This window comes from Anneissia japonica, unplaced genomic scaffold (assembly GCF_011630105.1).
Source record: "Anneissia japonica isolate Jap-2015-1 unplaced genomic scaffold, ASM1163010v1 scaffold640_len1575945_cov177, whole genome shotgun sequence".
Taxonomy (NCBI): domain Eukaryota; kingdom Metazoa; phylum Echinodermata; class Crinoidea; order Comatulida; family Comatulidae; genus Anneissia; species Anneissia japonica.
The window spans coordinates 1,567,573-1,577,658 of record NW_022684376.1 but is presented as its reverse complement, the minus strand read 5'-3'; the positions used below and the strand labels follow the sequence as shown (position 1 = coordinate 1,577,658).

Here is a 10,086-nt window from a genome sequence, read left to right as displayed (position 1 = left end):
ATTGTGTTTTGTTTTTAAAGTTTAAAAGAAGTTGTATATATTTGTATGAAAGTGTAAAAATCTGACAATAAATTGGGTAAATGGATGAATATTTGTTTAGTTTTGTGACATACCTGTGGAAATTACAACATAGTATACAACATATATCTTATTTGCAATTAGAAAGTTGAATTTCAGTGCAAAATTGTAAAATCACAATTAAAAAATACCATTAATTGACTCATTATTAGGAATATCAATTTATCCATACTTGCAGGCTTATTTAATAATTACCAAAAGCATTAAGTAAGACATGCTATTATATTGGTGATATTGTAAAAAGCGCTAGTGACAACTTCAGTTTAACCGGCGCTATGTAAATTTTAAAAGTACCAAAAGTATTAACCAATTAGAAAACATAATATTATGGTGGTGATTTATGATAATGCATATGCAATAAGACCAAAATTATTAACCAATTAGAAGACATAATATTATTATGGCAGTGATTTATGATATTGCATGCAATAAGTACCAAAGTATTAACCAATTAGAAAACATAATATGGCAGTGATTTATAAGAATATTTAAGATAATCAAAGCAACTGACGAACAAAAGAAGAAAAGCTCCTTTGAAGCTTTGTTAAGGAATTGCTTTATTCTCATAATTGCAAATGCCTCTTAAAACTATAAGGGAGAGTAAGAGAGGAGGGTGAAGGGAGGATGAGAGAGAGAAAGCTGTAAATTATACAAGTATTAAAAAATATTTAATTTAATTAAATAAATTACGTAAGAAAGAATACACTTTACATACAGAAATGTGGCAATACGCGGACGATATTGCATAAGTTAGCAACATTAACTTTAAATTGAAAAAATAAAAGCAAATATCGCAGGAAAAATAAGTAAACGAAATCTAGAAATTAACACAAATACAACTGAAAAATATACAAAAGAAAAGCAAACATTGGAACACATGCAAATATCTAGGATCGCTGCTAGAAACACAAAAGATCTTTATACGATCTTTGGTTCGATGTTAAAAAAAAAAAAGTTGCTATAACATTGAGGGCGCCATTGCCACAACATTGAGGGCGCCATTGCCACATTGTTTACTGTTGCTTTGCGTTGTCATGTTGTGATCATAAAAATTGCGAGTTTTGCGGCTGAAATCTGGCTGCAAACTAAACGTTCTTAATTTAACCTAGCAAATTGCAGTTACGGGACAAAGGTAAAGCACTAAGATAGCAATTAGCATTTAATATACAATAAATGATGGGGAGAAATGCCTAGGCTAGGCTAGCCGCACAGCAGACATTCGACTCTACGGACGATACGATACGATTACGAGACTCAAGGCCTAGGCATATAGGAATTCCTTGAATCCATGGACTCTAATAAACTTAACAAAAATTAGAAATTAGATATAGCCCACAAAGGCCTGCCTAGGGAGTAGCCTAGCCTAGTTATGAAACCATCGCATAATTTTACTTGGCTGCACCGACCAAAAAGTGATACTGTATTATTTTTTTGATGAATGTCTATCAAAATAGCATTAAAAACAAGTTCTTCAAACACAATAGATATTCATTGTATCCGTACTGTACAACCAGTAGCTCACTAGCTCTGTGTATTAACGCATAGGCTTACTGCATGAGCACCAATCAGCAAAATTGTATAAGCACACAGTATAAAGGTCATATCACTTTAGCAACTGATAACTGCATGCTACACACAGTTGATTATCAAAACTAATATTAAAAGACGGCAAGTGACTTCATCGTACACTAGGGCAAAATGATACTTACAGTAGGTTAGATTTCATGCATTCAAAAATTTCCTTCAGGCCTTGCAGGCCCTCAGGAAATTTTTTCAACATTAAATCTAAACTCTGTAAAATAGCTTTCCACTAGTGTACTATGCGCAGCTTTACTAATTACTTAATATTATGTGGATTTTTCTTTTTTCTTTTTAAGAACAAGGACTGCATAATCCGGAATCCTGACAAACATTCAATGATCTGAAATTTACATAATGGTTGAGGTTTGATATTTAGTTGGTCCTACATCTGAAATGGAACAATACAACATTTTAGAACGTATTGGTGAAGGTGCTCATGGGATAGTGTTCAAAGCAAAGCACATAGAAGTGAGGATATTATTATTATTATTGTTTATCGATTGATCAGATGTGTATAAGAGACAGGGTACATCCTCCAAAGAACCTTATGTTCCATAACTGCAAAAATAGATTTGAATGATAGATGAACAATTAGGCTAACCATGCATGCACAAACACACTGCATATTTATTTCAATTTAAGAGTGTGCTAGTTGGCTAGACTGACAAACCATTTTTGTACTTCCAGTTAGATAATAGTATAGATGAATTTTGGATTAATTTACGCTTTTAGACTGGCGCTGTTGTGGCATTGAAGAAGGTTCCACTACGGAAATGGGAGGATGGCATTCCAAACACAGCTCTCAGGTAAGAAGACCCAGATAAACTCATTCATAATTTAAACTGCACATGCTCTTATTTAAGGTCATTTGAGGTATTTATTGCATATTCAGAACATACAAATTGGCTTTAATTGTCACTCTCAAATACCCAAATTAATATCTTAAACACAAACATAGGTATAAGCATTTTTTAACAATACTGTACTCGCTCAAATAAGCGTCCCATTTGAATAAGCGCCCCTCTCGAATAACCGCCCCTCCTAACGTGAAAATTTCCTTAAGCGCCCCGTTTGAATAAGCGCCCCCTCATAAGATTTTTTTTTTTTTTTAGTAAGTCAATAATCCAATCAATCCTTGGACTGTGGTTGTTAGCATGATTTGAGCTGTAGAGTGGAAACACATTCTTCTTAGGTCAATATCAAAATAAGGATATTTCTCTTGGACAGACGAGAACTCCGATCCCTGAACAGACAGTATATTTCCAACTTTAATCTTTTTACATATTTGTCTATGTCTAGTCCTACTCGTCTTTTTCTTTTTTCGACCTTAAGCACATTCTCATCTGAGTTTTCAAGAAAAATACAATGATCCTGCCATCCAGCTAATCTCAATCGGCCGATGGCCATCAAGCTAACCACTACCCACCACTAATTGCATCTGCTATTTTGCTGTTATGTAAATATTCACGCATTCTTGTTATAAGCCATGTTCTCTGGACGATTATCTTTTCTCTAACCACCATTCATAAGGTCCTTATATAATCTTTTTTTCATTCAAAAAGTGCCTCTTGAATTTTTAATTATTAAAATAATCTCCCATAAGAACCCCTTGATTTTCATCTATTTCCATAAGCGCCCCCTCAATTTCCACTCTGTTTTCGTAAGTGCCCTGTTTAAATAAACGCCCCGTTTGAATGAGCGCCCCTCAGAAAGTGCAAAAAATATTTTAAGCGCCCGGGCACTTATTCGCGCGAGTACGGTATTGTACATCTATTAGTTACCAAAAACAATGAAATCAGAACATGGAGAGCTTTATGTCTTGAGATAAAAGATATTTATGATGATTTATTATTTTTTAACATTTTTTTTTTCAGGGAAATAAAGGCTTTGCAAGAAATAGAGGAAAACCAACATGTAAGTTTAAGTGTTTAAAATTTGAATTGTATTTTTATCTTATTTATCTCGTTAGTTATTTTTCATGTATTGTTTGTAAGTAGCATTTACAATAAAGATGTTTTAATCTTTCTGAAATAATTTTCGTTTACACGTAAGGTGGTGAAATTAAGAGAGGTGTTTCCGCATGGTACTGGTTTTGTGCTGGTATTTGAATACATGCTCTCCGATTTATCCGAAGTGGTACGCAATTCGGAAGAACCATTGACTGAAGCACAGGTCAAAAGTTACATGCTAATGTTACTGAAAGGCGTGGCCTATTGTCATGCCAACTCAATTATGCATAGGGTAAGTTTCTATTGGATAATAAAAATCACTTGTATTTATTTATTTATACAATATAACCGTAATAGATCAATATATTCATTGTCCACGAATGTGATGAGAGAACCGATCTAATTTTAATAGAGAGAATTAAAAAGTAAATAGTATGATAATATTCTCAGCTCAGTATCAAATTTTATGTGAAAAAAAAAATGTGGTATGCCCATATTTAGGTGTAATATGACATCATCATTCCAATATATGGGCACATCATACAAATTTGTATGATGAATTAAATTGAAATAATATAATAATATCCTCAGCTCAGTCCACACTATCAAATTTATGTGACAAAAATTAAATATGATACAGTGTGCCCATATTTGGGTGTAATATGACATCATCATTCCCATATATGGGCACATCATACCAATTTGTATGATGAATTAAATAAAAATAATATATAATATAGTAATATCCTCAGCTCAGTCCACACTATCAAATTTATGTGACAAAAATAAATTATGATACAGTGTGCCCATATTTGGGTGTAATATGACATCATCATTCCCATATATGGGCACATCACACAAATTTATCTCTTAAAGTTTACTAATGTGGCACTGGACAGAGCTTTATTCTGAGCATTCCATTCAGAAAAAGGAATAGCTAGATGCTAATGGCAAAGCATCCAGCTCGATGGCTTTATAATTTGTTCGCTGGAGACTGTCATGTATACCAGTACCAGTAGTAATGCAGCTTTTGTGATGGAGTTGCCAATCTCCATAAATGGCAAAAACAAGCCAAACCAGTCACTCCTCGCAAAAAAAAAATTGACTTTTAGTAATTAATACCAGGTTAAACAGTTAAATGAAAGTTATAAAATGGTAAAGAATTATGTAAATCCGACATTTCGTTATGAAGTTACAGGAGTTTAATCATACAGCTTTTTGAAGAAAATTTTGTTTTAATGTTAAACAGGGGGAAAATAACAACATAGCATGATGTATAGATATATAAAGTTTAGTTTTGTGCGATAATATAGATTTTGAAAAATTTTGACATTCCAACATTTTTGGTCATTATCTCCTAAACACGATTTGTGTGAGGAGTGATTGGTTTGGCTTGTCTTCTCCACATAAGTATCCTAGATAAAACCAGAATTACAGTGTATTATGAAAATTTATATTGAGAAATTGCACCATTTTTAAATTCAGGACTTAAAACCAGCTAATCTGTTAATAAGTGAGACAGGGCATTTGAAGATCGCTGACTTTGGTTTAGCAAGAGTATTCAGCAATGAAGAGGGACGTCAGTATAGTCATCAGGTGGCCACTAGGTGAATACAACATTACCTTATTTAAAAATAATCAACAATTTCTAAATTTCAAATGTAAATTAATAACAATATTTAAATTTACATAATATAGACATATTTTTTTATGGTATTAAAATTGGTTGTAAATTATGACTTCACAATTGACTGAAAATAATTTAGATTTTTAGGAAGAAAATAGTTTACAACAACTAGTTCACATTAATAATAATTGAGTTGTTTTATTCAAGTAAAGTGTTTAAAATGTGTTTTTTTATAGATGGTATCGAGCACCAGAATTACTCTACGGGGCCAGAAAATATGATGAGGGTGTTGACTTATGGTAAGGAACTCTTTCAATAGTTAGTGCCTACTTCACATAGGTCTGGGGGGTGAGGGGTTTTCTGATATATTTTATTAATGTAGATCTTGTATAAGAAGATAAGTTTTTAATACAGGTCTTCTTCTAATTAAAGACCCATCCAAGAGGGGTAACTTCCAATTAAGGACCACTTTTCTGTGGTCCCTACCTCACAAATATCAAATTCTCTTTATTATTCTAATTAGAGACCAAAGCTGCTAAAGACTATAGAACCTCAGTCCTAAAGGTGGTCTTTAATTGGAGGGAGACCTGTATTAGTTTGGAGAATTTAGGTAGTAAAACACATTTCAGGATTTTACCTTTGTTCTCCATCATTTGTTGTCTTTTTTTGATTTCTATTTTGCAATTTTTTTTATGGAAATGAAAATTGATTTATCGATTGATCTTATCAATGATTATATTTAGTTTACTTGTTTTGCTTTCTATTTTGCAATTTTTTTTATGGAAATGAAAATTGATTTATTGATTGATCTTATCAATGATTATATTTAGTTTACTCGTGTACTTTGTGAAAATGAAAATGATTCATCTTTACTCTCAGAATCTGATCAAATCCCAGATGTGATCAAAGTTTGATAAAGAATAACTGTAGCTTTATGTTTCTTTTTGTTGTTCTTTGTTTCTAGGGCTGTTGGTTGTATTTTTGGTGAGCTGTTGAATAACTCGCCGCTGTTTCCTGGTGAGAATGACATTGAGCAACTCTGCTGTGTCCTCCGGGTCTTGGGAACGCCAACTGAAGAAACCTGGCCGGTAACAAATCTGTTATTTTATTTATTAATAGGATCTGCCGCAAAACATAACATTAAAAATAAAATAATGTAGCATAAACATAATATTTGTTACATAAGGACTAATAATGCGGAGAGCTGTACATGTACTGATTTGATTTGAACTTATTTGTTTCCAGAAAACATACATACAGATGAAATACAGCATAACAGATACGGGAACAAGAAAAATATTAAAACAGATATAAAACCGGAGAAAAAAAATTTGATTCGATTACATTAAAAAATACTTGAACAAGAAACATGAAAAACAACGGAACCAAAGATAGCCCACAAAAGATGTCGTAAAACAATCTGATTTCCAGAGGGGTCCTTATAAAAAACAAATAATTAAAACTTTAATTCTTTACTAAAAAGAAAAAAAATGTAATTAATAAAATATAATGTATGTCCCATGGTGCAAATAAGACACGTCCTGGGAGTATGGATGGTAAGTTTCTGCTTATGTACTTAGACTTGCACAATATACTTATGCCACTACATTATGAGGTCATGCTACAAAGAATGCCTTACATACATAGATTGAAGTTATGTAATTGCAATATAAAGTCCATACCACCTTCATTTATTTCCTTCGTTGGCCATGTTTACATGGCAGAAGATCATCATGATGAAGCCGGTTATCTGAAGATATTGGTGTTAACTGGCCTCGTAAATGGTGTTAGTAACCCTGAATAACAGATCAGTAACTCTGATGATGTATAAGTTAACTCCACCTTGCCGCAGAGTTAACTCAGATCATCCATATGTTCTTGATGCAAAACAGCTGTTGTTTGGCCTGTATGAATCATCACAGAAGTCGCTGTTGATAAACAGCTCGAAGTACAATTATTATTATTTGCAGAAATGTTTTCAAATACCGCAGTAGTAGACAAAAATTTTGTTATTTTATCAATTATATACATTTCAAAACTTTTCTTACAAAGGGTTTCAAAACAAGCAGCAGTGCATGCAGTTTTTTTCTGGTATAACCAATGTATTTATCGGAGTCAACTTATTGTGTAAACGCTTGACTGGAGGTCATCAGTGTAGCCTTGCTGTATCTGATAGCAAACGGCTGTGTAAACATAGCTATTGGAATACAACAGTATATGATTTAAATCATTCAGTATTAATCCTATGCTCATTTTTATACATAATGCTGTATTTTCTTCTTTTATTTTGTAGGGTATGAAAGATCTACCAGACTATAACAAGATCACTTTTCCAGAAAATCCTCCGATACCTTTGGAAGAGATTGTCCCAGATGCTGCAAAGGAAGCACTGGACCTTCTTAAGAGCTTTCTGGTGTACCCATCCAAGCAACGGATCTCCGCTGCAGAGGTGAGTTTTGTCAGTTATTCCTCCATAAAGCAGCAAATCAGAAGCAACAAAATGTTCATTACCATCATCTTTATCACCATCATTATCATTATCATCGTCATTATTTTTATTAATACCGTTATCATTATTGTCAGTCATCAGTCAATAATGAAGTGGAGTTGAATAGCTTGGTGGTTAAGATGCTTGGCTTCCAACCCCGGGGTTCTGGGTTGAATTTCTGTGACAGCAGGATTTTTCCTTACGACTACAACGCTACTCCCTCATTTTTAGGCTTAATAAAGGCATGACTCGGCCCTGTCGGATACAGGATACCCAGTACTGTATAAAGAAGAAAAATTAAATGAACATCACATAGGCTAGCCTGGCCCGGGCCAAGGCCATGTCTAACCACTTATAAACATGCAGAAAAAAAAAACCCAAAACAATTAGAATGAAGTTATCAAATAACTTGTGCATTAAAATTGTTCATATGCTTACTACTTACCTATATAAATTAAAATGTATTACTCACAAGCGCCAATATTTTTTATTTTAATATGCCTTTTCCATCACTTCATAGTGTCTACCGATTCGTAGGAAGGCCCGGGCCTAGGCTAGCCTATGTGATGTTCATTGTAATACTACAAAACAAAATCACATCAATTTAAAATTAAATTTGTGAATATACTTGCCTTATATCTTAACTAGCAGGTGATTTTATTGGTAGTTTGTTTTTAAGTGTGTAAATATGATTGACTTGCATGCCAAGAGAAATTAGTACTCTTATTTTGCTTTGTTTTACCGTACCGTAATCCTTTGCTAGGCCTGGCTGTACACCTAGCCAAGCCAATACACAGTGTGGCTAAGGAAAGTTTTGTCTTTCTGAACATGTGCAGATTTTGCTTATCTGGCTCATTAGCATAACAATACCACATATAAGGCTAATCGATAGACGGCTTAAACCAGCCAGCTTCCTATCCTGGTAACAGTTAAAAGTCCTTGCATTATCTGCATCTTATAAATTGCTTTTGTGATAGTTTTTGAAATTTAATATTTACATTTGCACAATTGCTTTTATCGCAGGGTCTTCTTCACCCGTACTTTTTCACCGAACCCCTCCCAGCACACCACTCCGAGCTACCAATACCACAGCGCAGTAAACGCATGCGACACCGTACCCAACACGCCAAGGAGTTTGATATTGACGCCCCTCTAGAGCAATCGTTGGTAAATCCGGAATGGATAGCCCCATATGTGCGATGACAGGACTTTAGCTTAAATGGGAGACCCACTTGTTCTTGTGTTTGATGAACTTTGATGAGCTGATCCTACATTTGATAAAAGTGTGAATATCCTGAGCTGTTCATTCAGTTATTGACTGAGATGCATGAAAACATGCATACTGACTATTGTACTTTATTCAGAACAATGATATGGAATAATAGGAACATTTAATTATCAATTTTAGAATTACTTATTAAAATTAGAATCCTGTCAAAAGTATTTGTTTTGATAATGTAATTTTATTTATCATGGTGTATATAAATACCTACATATTTATTCACTCTCTGAATTGGTTAAGTTCTTTTTTTATGTTTATCCACAAAAAAACCTTTTACTACTTGTGGACAAAGGTCTGGTTACTTTTTTTTTCAGTAAAAATACTTGATAAAAATGAGAAGGTCTGCGTTCTGTACATAATACAAACAAATATGAGATAATAATAAGTATTCCACCCATGTATTCCAATGGTGACGGGGTGGGGAGGTCTGAGGCTCCCAACGGAAACAAGTGGACGTTGTCAGGCATTTCTCAAAATCTCTCGAAAGTGTTCCATGGGGGAAAATTTCACAATTTAGAGGTTTCAAAGGCTATTTAATCAAATCTGCAATCTACTAGTATGCAAAAAATACATATACATTTTTTTCTTCCCGATGAATTGTGGTTTTTTTGGGGGGAAGGGGCGACTGGGAGAACGAGTAATGCTTGTGGGGGCCTAGATATGCCATTATAACTAAGAGCTAAACTCTATTTTTACTAGACTAGATGTATTGTATACTACTGTAGCTACTATGCACATATGTATATATAGTACAACAATTACTAGTTAAAGTTGTTATGTATATGCAAAGTATGTTGGACCTTGTATATTATACTGTACAATATTCATTAAAAACTAAATAAAAAGTTTTAAATATTATATTGACAGATCTGGATTTTTTTCATTTAATTTGTAGGTACTGTACTTTTATTTTTAAGTTTGTTTCATTATCACTCTCTATGTTATTGAAGCATTTTTTAACAACAGATAACCTCCCCTGCTTTTATAAAGATATTTTAGTATATATGAATATTTATCCTGATGATTGGCTGAGCGTATACTAATAGCTGGAATCGACTTTTGTGTAATGTCAATCCATAGT

The 10,086-nt window shown here is 33.4% G+C and overlaps 1 protein-coding gene across 1 annotated transcript; it reads left to right on the top strand.

Annotated features, from left to right (window-relative positions):
• The first annotated feature begins 1,071 nt into the window (after positions 1 to 1,071).
• LOC117105885 (cyclin-dependent kinase 20-like) lies at positions 1,072 to 9,871 on the top strand. The gene is made up of 10 exons (XM_033247193.1): positions 1,072 to 1,210; positions 1,956 to 2,127; positions 2,392 to 2,465; positions 3,534 to 3,573; positions 3,712 to 3,900; positions 5,094 to 5,215; positions 5,472 to 5,534; positions 6,200 to 6,323; positions 7,529 to 7,684; positions 8,747 to 9,871. Exons 2-10 carry the CDS (start codon positions 2,053 to 2,055, stop codon positions 8,924 to 8,926), a joined length of 1,023 nt encoding a protein of 340 aa, XP_033103084.1. The 5' UTR covers positions 1,072 to 1,210; positions 1,956 to 2,052; the 3' UTR covers positions 8,927 to 9,871.
• Positions 9,872 to 10,086: the final 215 nt, after the last annotated feature.